At 44.8% G+C, this 22,335-nt stretch overlaps 1 protein-coding gene across 1 annotated transcript in view; it reads left to right on the forward strand.

The window, feature by feature from the left end:
* Positions 1–21,829, forward strand: part of LOC138525660 (uncharacterized) — a 258,954-nt gene extending 237,125 nt beyond the window's left edge. Inside the window, exons 4-6 of the mRNA XM_069635724.1 lie at positions 5,225–5,448; positions 9,911–10,020; positions 19,730–21,829. Coding sequence (XP_069491825.1) covers positions 5,225–5,448; positions 9,911–9,976 — 290 coding nt within the window. The 3' untranslated portion in view covers positions 9,977–10,020; positions 19,730–21,829. The remainder of the gene's footprint in view (positions 1–5,224; positions 5,449–9,910; positions 10,021–19,729) is intronic.
* Positions 21,830–22,335: the final 506 nt, after the last annotated feature.

Genomic DNA, 22,335 nt, shown 5'->3' on the forward strand with positions numbered 1-22,335 from the left:
CCTTGGGGACAAGAACCACTGGACTGGACCAGGGACTGGTTGAGGGTTCAATAACACCAGATCCAACATCTTGGCGACCTCAGCCTGGATGTGGTTCTTAACGGTATCTGACATATGGTAGGTATCACCTGCTTTTGACAGGCACTCATTTTCATGCCTGCACCATGGAGTGAGGCCTGGCGTCAGTGAGAACAAAGAGGCATACTGCCGGAGTAAAGCCCTGCAGGCCCTCTGCTGCACTGTCGTCAGATCTGGAGAGAGATGCACTCCCTCCACTGAGCCATCCTGAGGGTTGCTATGCAGCAAATCAGGAAGGGGCTCACTCTCATCCTCTTCTTGCTCTGAAGCCAGCAAGAGGCATGAGACTTCTACTCGCCTGTGGAAAGGCTTGAGGCTGGTAACATGGAATACCTGAGGGCTTACTGCAGGGACTTGCATGTCAATCAGATAAATTACTTCGCCCATGGTCCAGTCCATTTGTCTGCCAAAGCTCTAGGCTTGGTAGGCTCCATCACAGGGATTTCCTGCCCTGGAGTCCAATCCACTTGCAAGGCTTTAAGGTCATGCCAGTACTTGCTCAATTCCTGGCTGGCCTTGAGATTCGCTGTCACCTGACCCATCATCTGTGTCATCGTCTGTCTGAGGCCTAACACATAGTCCCCCACTTGTTTAGGTCACCTATTGTTTGTGGGGGCTGCAAAGTGATGTTATTAAAGGGTAACCCTACTCCTAATAACTGCTTGCACATTATGCTAATACATCGACCGCCACGAGAAACGCCAGAGTTCTATGAGGAGATCTCAGCTATCCTGGCTACGCTGAACAAACCTAATTGCTCCACCATAGTATTGGGAGATTTCAACAGGTGTTGTGGAAATCCATTGGACTCCGAAGCTACCGAGCTAAAACAGCTGTTCAAGAATCATACATTCCAAATATGTAATAAAGAACCCACTCATCATTTGGGTAACACCTTGGATTGGGTTGTGGTAAAGCCCCCTAGACATCCAGCCATGTATCTGGTCAGACCATTCCTTGATCTCATTTTACATGATAATACCTGTGCCCATGATAAGTAAGAGGAACGTCCTAACGCAAGTTACAAGCAGGGACTATAACAAGGTGCTTTGTAGTGTCGTAAGGGACTGCATGGCCGTGCTAATGAGCAATACATCAGCAGAGGATCCGCCTCACATATTGGCTGCAGCATATGAGGAAATCTTTACTAATCTGCTGGATCGGGTCGCTCCACTTAAATCTAAAACTATCAGGGAAAAGACCAATAACCAGAAATGGTTCACCCCAGCCTTTGCTGCTTGTAAACAAGAAAAAATAAGGGCAGAGAGAGTGTGGGAAAAAGAACAGACACAAGAGAATAAAACCATCTGGAAGTCACTTGATAAACTATACCGTAATGAAATTATACTTGCTAAAAAACACTTTTATGACAACCAGATTATACATTCTAACAATGATTCAAAAAGCTCTTAGAAATGTTTAAAGATTTCGAGAAACCCAGGGCCCAATTAGATCAATGTATTCCCCAAACAACAGACTGTGAAGCCGTTCAGAAGGCCCTTAGGGAGAAGAGCAACACAGCTCATGATAACATCAGGAAGAATATGGAAAACCCACACTATAGTGGTGGTGCTCAGCTGAGAGAGGAAATGGTCCCGCAGGCCACTGGGGCTTTTTCATTTAAACCAGTGTCCAATGAAATTATGGAGAACATTTTGAAGAACACGAGACCTACCACATGTTTTGGGGAAAGTCTCCCTTATAAAATCAGACTGGACAATAGAGAGCCCTTTACTCCATTCTTGGTTTGTGTGTTAATGCCGCATTCCTGAGTAATGAAGTACCCGATATACTAAAGAAAAGGGAGACGGTAACTCCATTGATTAAAAATGCAGGATTGGATCACACACTTCATACTAACTATAGACCGATAATGAATGTGCCTTTTCTGCTGAACATTATTGATAACGTGGCCACTATGCAATTACAGCAGCATTTGGAACATGACGATTTACTACATCCAAAGCAATCAGGCTTCAGATCATTCCATGGTACAGAGTGTGCTTTGCTGGATCCACAGACTGAAATGCTGAAAACTTGGATGCAAGTCAATCAGGGCTGCTGATGATGTTGGATCTATCAGCAGCCTTCGATCTTGTGGATCATGGCAAGCTTCTCCAAAGGTTAAAATACCTAGGGACCTGCTCTGAAGATGTAGTGCATTGGATCAGTTCATTCCTGAGTGGCAGGCAGCCAAGAATCGTCTGGGAAAATGCTTACTCTGGATTGGAATCATTAGAGTTGGGGCCCCCGCGCGTGTTCATCCCCTGAACTTTATTTAACATCTTCTGTAGGCCTTTATATGACCTCCTAGATAATTTGGGAGCTCAATTCAGTAATTACACTGATGATACACAGCTTATTTTAGCAATGAGTGGAGATTACGATAAAGATGCAGAGAGACTCTCCCTTCTATATGGCACAATACAAAGCTGGATGACATCCAATGGTATGTGCCTTAACGGAAATAGAACAGGAAATAATTCAATGCAGTGTGTTCAAGTGGGTAAATGGGTGGAGTTCCAAGCACTCTGCATGGTGCACCAGGACTTTTATGGTTCGGGTCCTGAGTACTTGCAGGTCCAATTCCCCCATTATGTCCCTTCTCGTTCTCTATGATCTGTATCTCTTCATCTTGTTCAGGTTCCACGCTTTCACCATTCTAGATCAGTTGGCTGGGCCTTCTCTGTTGCGGCCTCCAGGCTGTGGAACTCCCTTCCTGTGACCCTGCGTGCCACACAGGATCACCTGCTCTTTTGATGCACCTTGAATACCTTTTTGTTTTAGCTCACCTTGTTTTCCAATGCCCTCTTTTTCTCTTTCCTTTCCTTCCTACCTCCCATGATACCCCCATTGGTGAAGGAGTGTTTTATAAATAAATAAATAAATAAAGGATACACATATGAGGAGTGCTTTAGGCAGGGTAGAGAGAGTTTAGTTAGGAGGAGGAGGAAGATATCAAGGCACATGATGTTAGGAAGAGAGAGGAGTAGACGAGAATGGAGCAGGGGCAGTCAACTCCTACTATAAACAGGTCACAAAGTACTTCCCTTACAGATGCATATTCCCAACTGCAGTCTTGCAGCTGGAAGTGCTGCAGTGCAATTGATGTAGAGCATGTGGGCAAACCTTCTCCTGCCACACCCCCAACATTTGAAGCCAACTACTCTTGATGCTCTGAGTTGTAGAAAGGAATCAGGTCTTCCACAAACATAAGAAGACCGGCCCTTTCCAGCCGAGGTTTCTGGGATGTCACCGGCAGCGGCACAAGGTTCTGGACAGGGATCAGAAGTGCAAGAAGGCACTTGTGGCGTTAGTCATGCTTTGTACGTTCTTCTTAAAATAACATGGATGGTGGTGGTGGGACCCAGTGACATTGGAGGGAAATGCTTGATGAAACCTAGAACCTGGTTTCTCGTGTACCCTTCATACCTGTCTTGTAATTTCCTACAAGTGTTCTTTCAACTCAAAGTCATCAAGGCTGGAAGAAGTAGCCAGACATTCAGACAGCTGTGTGGAAGCTGGGGTGCCTGGAAGATCCGGGTGGGGTGCAACTACTTGTGGCCCTCAGATAGGTCATTCCAACCCTCTAGAGGGTTATACCAAGTCTCTTGATGACCATTTACATAAGTCTAGGAATGGCATTTGATATGCTTGCACCCGAGGCAGCGGGAAGAAAGATTACATTTGATAAGCACGTAAGAGGTACTCTTTGTGCTCTTACTACACTACACTACAGAGCTATAGTCAGGTGTTTATGCCACAGCTGACCCAGACCTCTATCAGTCTCCTATATTCACAGATCACCTCACAGGGAATATTCCACTTCTTTGAGAAACCAGGACACCGACCACAGTCATGTTGGCTCAATACTAACCAGTTTTTTGAACCTCCTCACCAATGTGCAAGGTTAGTGGCCAGGACCCGAGGGACACCCCTTAGTACAGCCTCTCACAGGCTTTTATTCTTCACATTCTCAGGAATGATCCACCTCCTGGAACATGCAACAATATATATTCATATTGTTTTTTATCCATAGGGAGACCTGCTTTACCTGGCCCCAGAAGAAGGCTGCTACCCCTTTACAGCCGAAACGTCCAAAGTCATCGTGCCCTGACCGAAACCTTTAGAACGATGACCTCAATCTCCACCACTACCTTTATGTGGACGTCGCCTATAGCAGACCCTATTTTTAGGTTTCTTGATCAGTAAGCGATAAGCTTTGTGTTGTGCAGACGATTGTTTATACTGTTGTAATACATTGTTTAGTTGGTAAATTTGATGTAATACTTTGCTGAACTGTACACAGGCAAGACAACGCAGCACAAGTATATAAGTGTGTTGACATCACACCGCACTCATTTTGTAAATGTACCTCTTTTTTTAAAAACTTTTAGTGCATTTTAAAAATGTCACTTTAGTACTCTGGTTTGTAGGGACTTATATAGGCCAGATTCAGTGACCACCACCTGTCATCAATGAACATTTAACTTCATTCAATATGCACTGAATATTTGACATACATGTTACCTCCCTAACACCACTTGTCGAGCTGGTGACAAGGTTTGTCTCCTATTTTTTATGTTTGATTTTCAATGTTTACATATGTGGCCTAACTAATAAAGGACACTGCAATTGTTTTTCCAGTATCTGGCTCAGAACCTTCTTCCAATAATGCATACTTATTTTGATGTATTAGTACTAATATGGAGGTCTGTTTGAATCATCACTACAACAATCTATTCTAGTATAAATGTTTGAGGACAGGACCATCCCCCTGTCCAAAGTATCAGCCAAGCCTTTCCATCCTGCCCGACCTTAGGCTATCCCTTTTGTTACTAAAGAGGAACGTTTCAGCCAATCAGAATTTAAGAATGAAATAGAGAATCGTAGGAATAGGAAATAACAAGAGAAAATAAAGAACAAGAAACTAGCCATGAAGGGAACGAGAGGGGATATTAAAAGTAAAACAATATAAATAGGTGGAAATAGAAGAAGGTGCTGAGCTCTAATCTTAGCATGTCAATGGTCACAGTGTTATGAGATGCCACACGTGGACCTTTCAGCCCTGCACCTGATAGAGGCTTGACTATTAATCCTGTGTCAAAATGTCTCAGGACCAAACTTTGTAACATTTTCGTTTCAGACCCTGTGTCCACACCTGAGGTGAATTACACATGCCATCTGAATGCCCGTGTTCAGCTGTCCTGCCTCATGGAGAACGGCACTGACCCATCCTATTCCTGGAGCGTGAATGGGACACCCTCATGGCTCCCTTCCAGGGTAGTAGAGATGAGCTACGAGTCTGTCCTCAGGAACGTGACCTGCACCGTGAAGAACCACGTCAATCCACTGATGTCACCTGCCCAGGTAAGGAGGCAGATGTCACGGGGCACAGCTAGAGCAGTGGGACTGCATGTTTGATAGGAGGAAGGTCAACATGGACGTGCTGCGTCCAAGCGCTGCAGCTCAGTCTCTAGAGAGAGGATAATGGACTTGACTCATGTGATAAGGTGGAAATCCTCGCTGCGATAGTCGGGGACAGTGGGAGTTTACATTTCTCTGTTGATTTGTTTTTGCCTCTATAAAAGAAAATTCAGTAAATTCTAAAGAGAAAAAGAGAAAAGAGCAGCCACCAAACAGTTATGTGTCTCCTTTCATCTTTCTCTTCATTTTGTCCTGTTTTCTCGGTTTGTTGTTGACAACATCCTTTTTCCATGTCTTCCTTTAATCGTTAAACCATTCTGTTATCCACATTCACCCACATTTCCGTTGCTTATTGTGAGTCTATCTACTGCACAGAACTGCATCTTTAAAAATGGCGCAATTACAATGGTGCTGGCCAATGGTATCACATGTGCCAAATGAAGGCCTGCTTCACAGGGCCACTAGAACAGACACTAAGTGGCATGTAATTATGAGATACAGATGGTACAAGGCACCCTGAGGCCCAATCTGGGCAGCTCACAGGAGAGTCCTGCACATCAGGGAAAGGCGCAGTCAGGTGGATAAGTGGCCTAGAGTCACAGCTAAGTAGAGACATTCGACACTGGTGCTTAGTACCTTGTCAGCAGAGCAGGATGTACCTAGGGATCCAAAAACATGTATTCTCCTAAAGCATAGAGTATGAGGCAGCTAGGGAACCAAGCACCTAGGGATCCAACAACATGTATTCTCTTATAGCATATAGCAGTGGTCTTTTTAGGCCTGGGCCCCAAACAAGCAAAATGTGGGCAGGCTGGGCCCCCCAAAAATGCCAAATGGAAAGTATGTACAAATGGCTATGAACCATTGCGCACCTTCAAAACACCCTACTCCCAGTATAGTCCCTGGGCGCCCCCACCTGCCCCCATCACCGTCTCTGTGCTCCTTTATCCCACTCCTACCCAGTGCATATGGTCTCCCCACCGCACTACTGACCCTGGGCTCTACACACCCTGCTCCCAACACTATCCCATGGCTCCCGCCCCTCCTGCTCCCACCACAGTCCCCACCACAGTCCCTGGGGTCCCCCACCCCGCTCCCAGCACAGTCCATGGCCAGTGGCGGCTGGTGAATTATTTAAGTGGAGGAGCATAAATATTTCCCCCCAGATATGCATTAGCGACGGAGCGCAGCGAGGGAGCCCAAACCAATCAAGGTGAGGTTGGGGGGGTTTCCCCCGTGAATTGTTTTAAAATAATGGGTTAAAATGTTGCATTTTAGAGCATACTTAAAAAGAAATTGGGTAAAAAGCCAAACAGTTTGCAATTGGTGCTGGGGGGCCCAGAGGGCAGGCATGATAGTTTTACTGGACATCTATGATATATGTCCAGTAAAAAGCTACCATCCCCCTCCGCATCTCTAACTACCAAAAGTATCAGGAGGTATGTATGCAGTGGTCGTCAGCTCGTCAGCTCTGCTCTCCACTCAGGAACTCGCCAGCTCGTCAGCTCCACTCTCTGATCTCCACTCCCAGCTCACTGCACTGTTGTCGGCACAGAAGCTGGAGAGCAAAGGACCTCTCAACGTATCTCGACATGTCAAGCCGCACCTCTGCCACTCGTAACACTAGTGAGGCCACCTCCATAACTCGATATGCTGGTGTACTGAATCCAGGGGGAGGACAGGCCGGAAAATACAAGACCCTACTCTGAAATAATCTATTTCCAAAAGGGAAATATGTTCGTAGAGCACGAAATGGCCAAGCGAAAGCAGCATATCCAGGAGGGCCTCCAACTCTGAGACAACATAAATCACAAGTGACTCTGAGACCCACCCTAAGTAGCAACAGCACAGAAACACACCATCCACCAAAACAGGTGGTCATTTCCTCAAGTCCATCACAAAGAAGTACGACCTGGACTCTCAGCACAGCAAAGCTGAACGTCAAGCAGAGATGGGAGATTCTACATGCTTCAGTGTACCTGACATCTCTACCTTAAGGGCCCTTAACAGTTCTAGATACTGTTCTCCCATGCAGCCCCGGGAGAGCCTAATAGACCTGCAATGAATCTGATGAGCACTAAGTGCCAGAGTTAGTGCCATAAATTCTACCTACATCACTTTGTAGATCCACCACGGAGGTGAAACCAGATACCAAACCCTGCTAAGCGTACCCTGGGATACAGAGTCAAGTGCCTGGAATTGGGTTGTGCCTGTCAATTCCTGTACAAACTCTGTCATTGCAAAAGGAGATCCCCTTATTGGGCCATTAGCATTGGGCACATGAGGTGTCTTCCTAGCAGAAAAGTGATAAACTCTAATAACAACGTGAAACCTCACAATTCAGCCTACCACCAGGATGGTGATCTTTTGAAGGGTGGAGTGTGTAACTAGCATGTTACATACAAGTCACTAAAGTTAAATATGTGCCCAGCTGTCAGTGTTCACCTTTTGTACCTTCATAAAATCCATGTCTGTTTCAACTTTCATTCCATCAAAACACTTTGGTTCTCAGCATGCTGGTTTACTGCTCCACCCATTTCTACTTCCAACAAGGTATCGAACTTTGTTGCCCATACCCTCTACAGTCTCCCATGAGACTCTGCCCCCTCTCTGCAATGTCTTCACGTGGGGAGAATATCCATGCAAAATGGCTACCTAATTTAGTTCTTTCTAGTGGAGTTTAAATCCATCCTTGGGCTAGAAGATGTATGTATCCCAAGGTGCTCACCCCTTGCACCTTATGCTCCCAGGCTCTCCTTAAACTAACCATCTCCCTTTGTCCACCCTTTTGTGCCTTCCCCTTCACTAATTCGCCATCCTGGCTCCGCATCACTGCAACGTCCTAGCCCCAAAACGTCCTAGTTCCAGGATTCTAGGGCATTACAATATAGACTTGCTTTTGAATCACCCTTAAAGAGCACCTTCTCTCCCAGGAGGAACTTCAGAGTCTTAGAATGCTGTCAACCATCACATGCTCCCCAACCACCATTCCCATCAAAGTTGTCTTGTCACCACTTATGGTTCGCAGCTTCTGGAGACTCCACAAGCAATCTCAATGCATTAACTACTATATCATGAATTCATACAGGTTTGTAAAGTGCCTCACAATGGGACTGCTCGAGCTATCCATATGCCCATTGGAGAAGCACTTTTCAATTTCAATAAATGTGTACAAAGTACCCCAGAGCACAGAGCAAAGTGGGTGCTTAGAGAAGGGAAACACCCTGCTCCAAGATGAAAGACCTTGCCTTTCCTGCACTGGGACCAGACAATCCAGGATGATCTGACAGGTAGTTCTAGCCCCATTGGGCGATATCCACTGACCCATTTATCAACAATAGCACAACGGGAAAGTAATATTGCGTCCCCTTATTTCCATTGCTTATTTGCTTATCTTTCCATATCATAATAAAATAACTATGTACAAATCAGTATTTGCACTGCCTGGTAGAGAGCAGCCCAATCCAAACTGCTACACCATGTACCTTCTTTATGCAAAGAGAACGATCACACAAGTGTTTCGGCCTTATTGGACCTAATCAGTGCCTTCCAGCTTGAGTAGCTAAGACACGACAACCTGCTTTTCGAATGCGAGAAAGGTGTGGTCTTGCCATGATTAGTGCATGCTGATTTGTGTACCGACACAGTTGACACATACAGCTTTCTCCAGATGTAGCTTCTCCTGGTCAATACACCCCAGGTATGTTCTTGAAAATGTATTGAATACGAGTTGGCTCCCTATCTGACAGGGCAGAGCAAGGACACAGAGTGAGCTAAATCAAAGACTCAACTCATAGTGAATTTGAACTTGGATGGCAATAACCAGGGACATTATATGAATACCTTCCTAAACTTGGATGGTATAAATACACTAGCCATCTGGTTCTGAAGAAGGCCTATGTAAGTGTGTGTTTGCCGAAACCTACATTCTCCCTTGATAAAAAATTGACAGACAGTTGTAGAATTGAATTGCTCAAGCAAAGCCTATTTCCATTGAGTGTAGATTTTGAATATTATGTAGCAGATAATTGTATACATTTAGACTTACAAAATCTGGTGTTAGATTTGCATCTGTTCATAATTTTGCATGTGTTGTATTTCTAATATGATGTTCTGTTCATAATTTGTATACTAGTCATAAATGACAAAAAGGCTTCTAATGCAATGTGGTTTAACTCGGAATATTGATTATGTTGATATTTGATGGAATATGTGTTTACATTTATATATTTAATAATCAAACCAAAGATGTTGTATGCTCCAGTCCCAATGATGTGTTATTTCATGTGTAAGAGTTCTGTATTTCTATCACTTGGTGTGTTGACATTCCCCAAAGGATCATGTGTTGCCTTTGATCTGCTTATGTTTCACACTGACTGATGTATGTTTATTGTCTGTGTTTTAGGAGAGCCAGAGAGCTTCTGGAAAAGAGTCATTCGTATCGTGCGCCTGGTCCTGGCCGCCGTCGTAATGGTTGCTGGAATCGGCATGGTTTGCTGGCATTTTACATGAATGGTAAACTCTGAATTAACCACTCAATTATCTCCATAAAGGGGATAATGGTTTATAGGATGTGATGTGGTGTCAGACAGCACCGGGATGGGGTTGCAGCATGTGTTCAACCTGTGGCTGACGTGTGGCTGTGTACACAGTATGATGTTGAGCGGATCTGCATGTTGTTTATCCCATTTTCCTCATTCCTGCAGAATTGTAGTTAGTGGGCCTCATTGCGAGGTCGGTGTTAAAACCAACCGGTAGGCGGTGAGCTACCCCCGACCCCGTAACAACGTTTCGGCCACCCGATATCCCGGTGCCACTGGGATATCATGAGCGGCGGCGGAATGGTAAATCACTCCATGGGAATGGGGACACTGAAGCACCGGCAGCGTTGCTAACGGTGCCGGTGCTTCAGTTGAAACGCTGCAGGAAGGCGCCTGAACTCCCGGCAGGTCAGGCCTGCCCGGAGTTCCATGCCCCTACTGGCAGACTCTTAAGGCCTCATTATGAGGTTGGTGATAAACCCCCCAGTAGGCAGCGGGCTACCATCAACCCCTTAACACCGTTTCCACCGCCCAATATCCAGGTGCTACCGGCATATCATGACTGGCGGCAGAATGGTAAATCCTTATTCGGGAATGGGGACACTGAAGCACCGGCACTGTTACTAACATGCCGGCCGGTGCTCAGTGGAAAGCCTGCTGGGAGGGCCCTGAACTCCTGGCAGGTCAGGCCTGCTTGGATTACCGTGGCCCTGGTGTCAGACTCATAGTTTGGCGGTCTGGAAAGGGTACCAATACATTGCTATCAGCACCCTTATTTCCAGACCGCCAAACTTCAAATGAGGCCCAGTGTCTTTGGTGTTTAGCCTTGATTTTTCAGTGTTTTATCAAGAGATGACCCTGCCCAACAGAATTATTTGCATACATGCCCTCATTATGGGCACCTTGGTAAACAACATGTTTTTAGATGTATTTTGGACAGCCACGCAATTCCAATTGAATGGAGAACTTGCATAATTGTTCCTTTGTATAAAAATGGGTCAAAATGATCCCTGTCCTCCTGCAGGCTTATTTGATTGAAAATTAGATGACTTTAGCAAAAAGAATGGTTTTGCTGTATCCTTCCCACCTTGTTGATTGGACAGAGCAAACCATTTACTGGTATATGCCTAATGAGGTTTTAGAGAGGGCTAGGCACTGCATCACAATATATATTTGCGTTGTGCAGAATATGTTTGTGGTGCCAGTGCCAAAGCACTTTTAGCTTTCATGGTCAGCGTTAAACAATGTAAATAGGGAATTGTTGTGGTCTAAACTCATAAAACTGGGTATAACACAAAATATTAGCTATTGTGATGCTTTTGCTTTTCAATTCTAACGCAAGAGTTAGATTTAGAGGCTGATGGTGAATTGACACATGACTCTAGGATTACAAAAGGTGTATATCAGGGGTGCATTCTTGCACCCCTGATTTTTATTCTAGATACTAATTCACTGACGCAATCCCTTGAGGAAGTCACATATTATATTCCTCAAATGTCAAATAGCGCTTTTATATGCAGATGATGTAGTTTCAATAGCTAGGACTCTGACGCTTTACAAAAGCTTTCTTCCACATTTACTCTTTATGAACCAGTTTCTGTGATGTGATACATTAAATCTGACATTCATCAGGCAAACAACTAAAATGATGCATATGGAGTCGTATGGTACTGAATATTAATTCATGAAGAGTTTCGACTTCTAAGCTCTTCTGTTCATATAGACGAGCCATGTTGTATGGCGCAAATTCTTATCAATGTAGAGTACTGTGAAAAAAACATGAATGATAATGATTTTCTTTTTGGATAATGATTACAAAGTCACATAAAAATACCCTAACCCATTAGATTTATCTCCAAATTAGATTAAACAGTTCCCAACAAGAACCTGTCAATGCAAAATAGGATTGTTAATGGGACATGTTCCCCTCCAGACCTACATTCAAATGTAGCACATTAAGAAGCCATACTGACTTACTTCAGAGAAGCGTATTACTTCTTCCACCATGAACCAGAGTTGTGCTGCGGCTTCATAATCCCAATGCTCACCTGCTAGAATAACTGAGTTATATAATCCATCCACATCAAGATCCTGGGAGCAATACTTAGAGCGAATCTGCGTCATCAACAATGCACACAAGTGCTGTTATGAAGACCCTGCAGAAAAAGCTGACGCTATAATGTTACGAGTCAAAACACTTGGGTCCGCTAAGAAATGCGGCATAGATAGGGCAGGGAGTTCATACCCAAAATGTTACAGCTGCCAGGCATCATTCTGTGATGTCTATTCACGAAAGCAATATCCGGACATCGTCACAGAACCTGCGCAGGGACGTCATTTCACCAAAATGCCAGGGGTAGCGGAAGTGACATCACAGTGCCACGCCCCCAAGAGTGACATCACAGGACGTGATGTCATGTGACCACGCCCCCACTCATCACAGGACGTGATGTCATTTGACCATGCCCCACAGGAAGTGATGTCATTTGATCACACCCCCACTCGGCATCAAAGGAAGTGGTGTCATTTGACCACGTCCCACAGGAAGTGATGTCATTTGACCACACCCCCACATGACTTCACAGGAAGTGGCCCCATAAAGCATTATCCCTCAGTACACTAAGAAAAATATAGTTACGATATCTGTGTGTATAGATCCATACTGTCAAATTACTGTGAATGCAAGCAGACGCCTAAGGCCAAATGACAATATGTTATTGTTTAGCACTTATGCTTAAGCTCTTTTTTATAGAACAAATATTCATACAATATCACCCAACCTGTGTTGGTACTCATTTATTGATCTCAGAGGGATGAAAGGCTGAGATGGCCTTGCTGGGATTCCAACCTGCAGTTCACACACACATTGCAGCAGCAAGCACTCAACCCACTGAGCTATCATATTGGCTATAACAAAATGAGCATTTATTCTGTAGTGGATACCATTAAACTGGTAGCTGAGATTTAACAGTAGAACAGTTAAGTTAATCTGCAGGTCTGGTGCAAAATAGTGAAAGCAGCGCACTCACAGGACATACCATACTCTGAGCACTTGTTACCTCATACATGCAAACATCCCGGACAGCATACCAGGGAGATGGGAAAGATAGAAACATTACAACAAAGCATTCATTGTGGCACAATGAAGTCAATGGTCACTTGATGTGCTACGGAAGAGGCACACTGCTGTTGACGAGTAACCTCTCTAAAACATAGCAGGAGAACACTCAAGTGCACCTGTATGTGCAGCAGCCAACCCTCTCATTGTGTAATCATGCACAGGAGAGCAATGTAATTACATTTCTGTGCCTTGAAGCTATAGAAATAAATGTGACAAAGCAGGTATACATGCATATGCTTGCACCTTGCCTGTCCAGTAGGATGTGCGTTTCAAATTAGAAATGGAAATTATCGACTAAAAACGAGAGAAGCCGAGCGGAAGATGAGCGCAACAGAAGATATGTTAAGCTAGAGATCCTTCTGGCGGCTGCCATGTTGGCTCCGATGGGGGATTCATGAGAACAATGCATCAACAGATCAGTTCCTTCAGTCCTCTGTCTATGTTCTCTTTATGAAGAATTACCTTTAGTGGCATAGTTATTTTGGGATTTGGCACGGGAAATGTATGTGTGCACCCCTTTTATCATATGACTATCATGGCTTAGAACCTATGTAAACAGTTGTACATGTGATTTTTAATGCGTGTTCTTTTTTTCATACATCGCTTCAGTGAGCTAATGTTGACACTTAAACACCTTTTACTAATTCACCCGCATCCAGAATAGTAGATTACAACTATTAAGTCATTGAATGGCTGAGATGAGTAATGCAACTACTTGCAGAGGAGCCCAGGACATGGTGCAGGGTCCACAATGAATCACAACAAAAGGAGCGGCTCCAGGCCCACGAGCCGCTCCTTTTGTTGCGATCATTGCATTTGCAACAACTGGCGCCACGCTGGCGCTACAACATCACTGGATGGGTCCAGGGCCAAGGGCACTGCCAGGTCAGCACGCCCACGTGATTCATTCATCAAAGAAAGGTAACACGTTCGTTTTACCTTTCTTTAATGAATGTATCCACTGTGTGTCTTGAGGCATGAGCTGGCTGCTGAGCGGGCTGCAGCCTGCAGCCCGCAGGCAAGCCAGCCAGACCTGAGCACACCGCCCCACTTATAGCAGATGGCGGCACTGGCCCCAGGGGGCCTTGGATTCTGCCTACAGGCCAGTACGGCCCTGCCTCAAACTGAACATGCCCCCACCCAAGCAAACCCTCACAGGCACCCTGTCTTTTCTCTGGCTTGTGGTGGGAAAATTGTAATGCGTTCAGGCCCACAGCACCCAGGTATTATGAAGGGAGGTGCCACTTTGCACGCAGCCTGGATCATGATCCGTTTCACCTGCATTATATCAACTCCACCTATGGGAGAAGAGGATGTCCCATTTATTTTAATAACTAAAGACCACTGCCGCCCCTGACACTTCTAATCGTTTAAGTGGCTTTTCACCTCAATACAAGTGACCTGGCAACTACCCCCTGCCAACATCTTGCAAAGCGTCTTAGGCATGTTGGAATATAGACCGTAGTGTCTAAGCAGTATTGCCCACTTTACAAGCATGCTTACATTGTAATGTGTCAAGCCCTTAAACGTTGTACGTTAGGGTATTAAATGGCGCTTGCCCGCTTTTAGGTTCCCGTAGTACTATGCATACTTGGTCATGTTTACAGTAGTTTCCATGCTCTTTGTAATGCCATCTTAACACCCGTAAATTAATATGTGACGTGCAGTACCACATGGATATTTTTGTATTATAACGTTCACGTCACTAATGACACTCGTTCCACCCTAAACTGCCTGTGCGATACTGGTTTCCTGCTTTGTGCGTAGATTTGAATCAGAAAGCGAACACAAAAATGAGTTATTTCGAATTACATTTAAAACTGGATCCACCAGAAAGCAGAGACTCCACTCCAGAAGATTAGCATGGCCCTGACTGCGCAAGGATGACACGCAAATTTGTGAAACGTTCCAATATGACAGTATCATTGCTGTTTAAAGCAGGTCGCGAGGGCACGGCACCAGCGCTGACCACGTCGCAGACATCCTGCCGGAGAAGCAGCAGGCAGCCAGGCTGGATAAGTGAAGCCTGGCTGCCTACTGCTGCTCCAGCGCGTGTGCGACGTGGTTAGCAGTGCCAGTGGCCGTGTGCCCTCGCCTGCGGCATCGCCGCCGGGTCCCTGGCTGCGCTGCTGGCTTTCAATAACAGTGCAGTACACCCACACACCTGACACCCGCCTCGACCCACCCACCAGTAGTACTACTCACCTTCTTCAGTGGAGTGCTGGATGGACGGGACACAGAGTAGCAGGAGCAGCGAGCACGCGTTGACACATGCAACTACTAAATAAAAATGGAGGACCACAGAAGCGTCGCAGCACGCTGTGGCCACGCCCCCTCCTCCTCTTATTGCTCGAAGGCCAGAGGTCGCAAGAGATTGATAGAGGTCGCTGGCCAATCGGCAGCGGTCGCTCTTGCGACCTCTGGCGACCCCCAAATGACGTCCCTGAACCTGCGGCGTACTAGTGCCTCTGCTGTAGAGGGTTGCCTGGTAGAACCACATAAATAAGCCGCGATTAGAATGCAAAATGCAACAAGTGTCATGTGATGAGCGCCATGAAAGGGCAACCTTAACCTAGGACATTCCGTTTGATCCAGACTGGCCATATAAGCAGAATTGCATGGTTGAGGAACAGGTCTGGCTCATCACATACATTTGGCCGTCCAAATTGTTTTAGTAACCTGAAGGGTACTCCAGTTAATGCTAAGTCAAGTTCAAAATCTACTTTTTGCAAACTAGTTAGTAGCAAAAGTGAAAGTATTTCTTAGCCTCAATCAAGCGTTAAGGAATAGTGTAAACTTGCACCAGTTTCGGGGATAGCAAGCTATTTGCTTGTTATCAGAAATATATACCACCCTGTCCTATTAAGTCGCTTGCGGCTAAACTCTTTTTGACCCACACAAGGAAAGTGGTGTCGCTGGAGGGAAAATGAAATGTCTTGTGTTTGTGAAACCGATGGAATGGAAACTCCTGTCCGTGAAGCGTTATTTGGTGCTTTATATGCTGTTCTTAGAAAGCAGTTTTTTAGTTCTTTAGTTCCACTTTTTGGTGCAAGAGGCTTCAGTCAATGCAGACCTGCATTTCTATATGTATTGTTCCTCCCTGATGTATATGTGCTCTTGTGTTGCTAATTTTACTGCTGCTGTTTCAAAAGTCACATCACAGTTAGTGGAACAGTTTTACTGATTTTACTTGCGTGCATGCGTTGTAATATGGACCATGTTTATAAATTATCTTTAATTTCTTTTACATATAAGACTTTTATGGGACTGTCACTCCCAAGATAAAGTACTGATTGATTCAGATAGGCCTGGCTCTTAGTACTCAGCAGTAAGAGGATTGTGCAAGAGCCTCCAGGAAGGATTGAGGGTAATGGGACTGTCCCTCCAGAGATAAAGTACTGATTGATTCAGATAGGCCTGGCTCTGAGATTTCAGCAGTAAGAGGATTGTGCAGGGGAGTCCAGGAAGGCTTGAGGGTACACATCCCTACCACTCTGTTCCGTTATTTGGACAAGGAAAAGCGAAAGTTGTGGTGTTCCACCTGACGGATTAGATAAGAGGCACTAGAGCGACTGCCTTGAGATGCATCACGCGGCAGACGCAAGGATGGGGCGTGCCGTCCTGTAGAGCCTGTTCCAGTAAGGTAGATATTTATCCATTTCACCCCCAACATGTCTAGAGTACTGCTATATATTCTATTCAAAGCAGGTGAATCTATGAAAGATCGAATGCTGGAGAAGGAGTACCTTTCTTACCTGTAACTCCATTTCTCCAGCATTGGTATCTTTTATAGGTTCACATGCGCCCTCCTTCCTCCCCAAGGGGTTAAAGGACTAGACTTGGGTATTGACAAGGGTCAGCACTTGCATGTTAGAATCTGAACATGACCTCCTGGGGAGGAGCTTACTACTCGACATCCCATCAGCTGTGACCAAAGAACCCATAAAGAGGAGAATTGACTACAAAACACACCTGTTTTTTCCTTTAAGTAAAAGTATGAAGTGTGTAACTGACAATTCCCAGTCTGATAAGGGGGAATATTCAAAGCATGTGAATCTATGAAAGATCCAATGCTGGAGAAAGGGGTGGTGCATTCTTCGTAGTCTGATGAGTATTATGGTCACTAAGAGCACAGGATTGGTTGGCACAGAGGAGCAGAGGGGGCAGTTCTAGGCTGTTCTAGAGAAGAAGGGTGAAGGTGAGAGGGTGCAGATCGTGGGTCGGAGACGGGAAGACCCAGGAGAGCAGCGGGGGGGGGGGTTCCCTGATCTTGATGATTTTACACATGAGAGAGAGGGCAAAGTCATCATTTAGAGAGAGGAGGCACGATGAATTGGATGGTAGTATATAGTTTCCAGGGATGGTAGTAAATATGAGAAAGGTTTGGTGAGGTAGATGGATTTAATAGAGTACATAGCAGAGATGAAATGAGGAAAGATTTCTTAGAGGAAGCAAGGCGAGAGGGACACATGGCCTCTTCCAGTAACTGAGATGGAGGCACCTGGTAGTTATCAGCTGTCATATCAGCTTGGTGATCCAGTGATTGGTATGGGTTATCAGCTATCATATCAGCTTGCTGATCCAGTAATTGGTATGGGGCTGTGGCAGGTTTAGAGGCAGAGAATAGCGCTGTACCTGGCACAAAGTTCTGTAGAGAGTTGGATCTCTGTATTTACTGTAAGAGAAGTCACTACCCCTGAGCACCTGACAGGTTTAGCTTCCCCACATAGTTTTACCACTAAGAAAACAAGGATTCTCAATTGTGATATAGTGTATATGTATACTAATATACATATATACTGTATATAATTAGCAAACAGAAGAGGGGTAGGTAAGACAAAGTCACCCAAGCGCTCGCACTCTCACAATAACTTAGCAGGAGGCAGCAGGTGATTGTATGATGTAGGTGCTCTGACCCAACACTCTACAGTACAAGGAAACAGTTATTGAGCATATACAATCACAATGCGCCAGACACTCTGGGCCTTATTCATGGAAGTGTATTATAATGGCGCAATCCCATAGGAAAGCGTTCAAGTTTGTGTGCAAAGTTGCATAGATTTTTTATTCCATCCAAAATCAGCCTGACACGTGTTTTCGAGCTTAAGCTCTTCCTCTGAGGCTTGCGTTGTTCGTAATTTCTGAATTCAGACGGATGCTGAAAGGCGAGCAATTATAATTGGCGAGACGTAATAGCGATGAGTTACTAAGGTGCTTTTGTTTTGAATTGAATTGACTGTTAGGCAATACACTTAATGTGGACATAGTATAATTACGAACAATGCAAGGCTCAGAGGAAGAGATTAGGCTCGAAACACGTGTCAGGCTGATTTTGGATGGAATAAAAAATCTATGCAACTTTGCACACAAACTTAGACTGTATATAATGAGCATCCCGTAGGGGGGGTCATATGCCCTCCCAGTCAAACAGGGAACTCAGAATGCAGGCTTTACCTCGTGGAACCTCCCACGTTCTGAGCCCCCTGACTGAGAAGCGGGCAACAGGTAAATAAGCCAGCACCCTCTGCCCTTATCCCAACCCATGCCCCACTTACCTGATGTTGCCTTGTCCCTGGCCGGCACCTGGACACTCAGTATTCCACCACAGCAAATGTTGCCATGGAAAGTGTCTGTAGATCCCCAACTCTTAGTATCAGCTTAGAAACTCTGACTTGAAGATGCTTCGTGGACTGGAGATAGACAATTGGTGCACCCAGAAAAATAGGAATTGTTTAATAGTAGCACGTGGGGCCAGTAATTTGCCATATTTCCTAAAGGCTCTTCCAATTTGAACCTTATAGTGGATTACATTTTCTGCCCTTTTAACTGATTTAAAAATGTCTTTGCTAGTATGAAGACCTATGTTGTTATGTTATTTTTGTTTTCTTGGTTCTATGTTTTGTGTAGCGCCTCGATGCCTGCAGGCTTTGGGTGCTTAAGAAATAAATAAATAAATAGCATGTCAGACTCCTGATGAGACCAGACGTGAGATCTCTGTCTTTGTCCATGTCCCCTGGGTGTACCCCTGGGTGTACCCCTGGGTGAAGGGCCACAGCTAAATGACAAGGTACTAATACTATCATCTACTGCCCAACAATAATATTACCCGGGCACAAGAACACAAGTGGGTAGAATTCCAAGGGGGCAGACCGGGCAGGAATGGAATTCAGTAAAATAACTCACATGCTTCAAGATTATAGGGAGGGACAATATATGCAAGAGAATGAAGGAAGCTGTGTTATAGTAGAATGTTTATAGTGTTTCCATATTAAAAGGCGGCTAAATCTTGCAAGAAGGTTGTGAAGGAAAGCAAAGGAAAGTTAATGTAACTTCATCACAAAGGCCTTGGTGAGCGTTTGGTTTAGCAGCACGATTGATGGCAGCATCTTTTAAATTAGAAAGTTTGCAATAATTCAACAAGTCTTAACATTATGTTGTTGCTTTCATATGTGAAGATATTTAAAACTGTAGCTGAATATTGCAGTTTGACTTGAAGAGCGAGCAGAATACACTCAAGAAAAGCAAAAGACTGATGCTGTGTCATGTCATCCATTTCATGCAGTGTCGCATCTGATGCATGGGACGCAGCACAACCTGGCAGCGCTGAGCACGTTTCTGAATGAATCTGTCTGCAAAAGTCTCCTTTATATCTGAGTCTGATGATGAAGTGCACCCAGGCCACAGTGTTCCTGTTCCGGAGACCTTCTGCGACTCCTTTCGCAGGCATCCAGCATCTACAACCCCATAACATGCACAGCCCTGCCCTGCCTTCCTGTGAGCAACAGCCTGCCGCTGCCATAGGGGGCCAAAAGGTCCCTGTGATAGGTCATCATACCTGAGTATCATGAACTTATGAGCTGAACAGGCTTATACTAATGGCTAAACTGTGTAATTGGGCCACATTTGACTATTTTGTGGCCATAACTATGTTTGCAAGCTGAGCACCCCAGACCTGCTTCAGTAATTAGATATTATGTGCTATTTCTAGTTGCTAAGGTAGTTTTCAATATACAATCTTGGTTGTGAATCTTTGTTCCTCTGCCGTGTCATATTTGCCACATTTGTCAAACTCTGCAAAAGTCTCATGTGTCATGGCCTCAGACATGCTCTCATATATAACCTTAAACATTGGGAAGGAGAGGGGGGGAGGTCCTGACACCTGCTCAATGTGTGCACAAGGTATGTACTTATAGGCGGCGTATAGGAGGTTTCTGCAGGTGTGGCATGTACTTATAGGCGGTATATAGGAGGTTTCTGCAGGTATGGCATGTTCTTATAGGCGGTATATAGGAGGTTTCTGCGGGTATGGCATGTACTTATAGGCGGTATATAGGAGGTTTCTGCAGGTGTGGCATGTACTTATAGGCGGTATATAGAAGGTTTCTGCAGGTATGGCATGTACCTATAGGCAGTATATAGGAGGTTTCTGCGGGTATGGCATGTACTTATAGGCGGTATATAGGAGGTTTCTGCGGGTATGGCATGTACTTATAGGTGATATATAGGAGGTTTCTGTGGGTATGGCATGTACTTATAGGCGGTATATAGGAGGTTTCTGCAGGTATGGCATGTACTTATAGGCGGTATATAGGAGGTTTCTGCAGGTATAGCATGCACCCAGTGTGTGCAAAAGGCATGTACTTATAGGTGGTATATAGGAGGTTTCTGTGGGTATGGCATGTACTTATAGGCAGTATATAGGAGGTTTCTGCAGTATGGCATGTACTTATAGGCAGTATATAGCAGGTTTCTGCGGGTATGGCATGTACTTATAGGCATTATATAGGAGGTTTCTGCGGGTATGGCATGTATTTATAGGCAGTAGATAGGAGGTTTCTGCAGGTATGGCATGTACTTGTAGGCAGTATATAGGAGGTTTATGCAGGTATAGCATGCACCCAATGTGTGCAAAAGGCATGTACTTATAGGTGGTATATAGGAGGTTTCTGCGGGTATGGCATGTACTTATAGGCGGTATATAGAAGGTTTCTGCAGGTATGGCATGTACCTATAGGCAGTATATAGGAGGTTTCTGCGGGTATGGCATGTACTTATAGGTGGTATATAGGAGGTTTCTGCGGGTATGGCATGTACTTATAGGCGGTATATAGGAGGTTTCTGCAGGTATGGCATGTACTTATAGGTAGTATGTAGGAGGTTTCTGCAGGTATAGCATGCACCCAATGTGTGCAAAAGGCATGTACTTATAGGTAGTATATAGGAGGTTTCTGCAGGTATAGCATGCACCCAATGTGTGCAAAAGGCATGTACTTATGGGTGGTATATAGGAGGTTTCTGCATGTATGGCATGTACTTATAGGCGGTATATAGGAGGTTTCTGCAGGTATGGCATGCTACTTTATTGCTGATCCACTCATTGCTTTTATTTGATTTTCATGCATTTTCTTGTTATTTAAATATTCTTGTTCAGTACAATATCAGTGAAGACAAGACCCCTGATAGCATTTATTTTATTTCTGGGTGTTTAGTTCACTGTTTATTGATGTTTTCACTCTTATTTGTTGATATTTTTCTTTTTTTTCTTGTCATTTCCGAGCTTGTCACTTGTTTTTTTCATACCGCTGTTAGCATTTCAGCTCTTTTCTTTACAAGTCTTTAAGGATAATATAACACAATAAACCCTTGCCTCTGCTTTATGGTATTAGTTTGGTGCCAGATACTTTTTTGGCATTCCTAAATACCTTACTCCTGTTCTTACACCCCAGTGCGTCTTTGCTGACCCCTTCTCCACACTTCTGCTACTTCAGGACTGCCCTGTCTGCCATGTGTAACCTTGTTTTGCATGAACCGCAGCACTACCTGTTTTTTGGCACAGGAGAAGGAAAAGTTCCGGCAAGATGCCCACCCTCATGAATGTGGTATGCTTGCCCCACAATCCCATCCCCTGCCGCGCACAGATTTTAATAATGGTGTATGGAAAGTGCTTCCGCATAGCTGGGTCAGGAGGCATAGACCAACTAGCACAGTGGTGGGCAACCTGCAACGCTCCAGACGTTTTGACCTACAACTACCATCAGCTATGGTCAGCATAGTCAATGGTGAAAGATCATGGAAGTGTTAGGCCAGAACATCTGAAGGGTCACAGGGTGCCCACCACTGCTCCAGGGCGTAAGTTGCATGCTGTGCAGCTCCCCCTCAATAATGTGC

The sequence above is a fragment of the Ambystoma mexicanum genome, chromosome 7p (genome assembly GCF_040938575.1).
Source record: "Ambystoma mexicanum isolate Mex_15411 chromosome 7p, UKY_AmexF1_1, whole genome shotgun sequence".
Lineage (NCBI taxonomy): Eukaryota > Metazoa > Chordata > Amphibia > Caudata > Ambystomatidae > Ambystoma > Ambystoma mexicanum.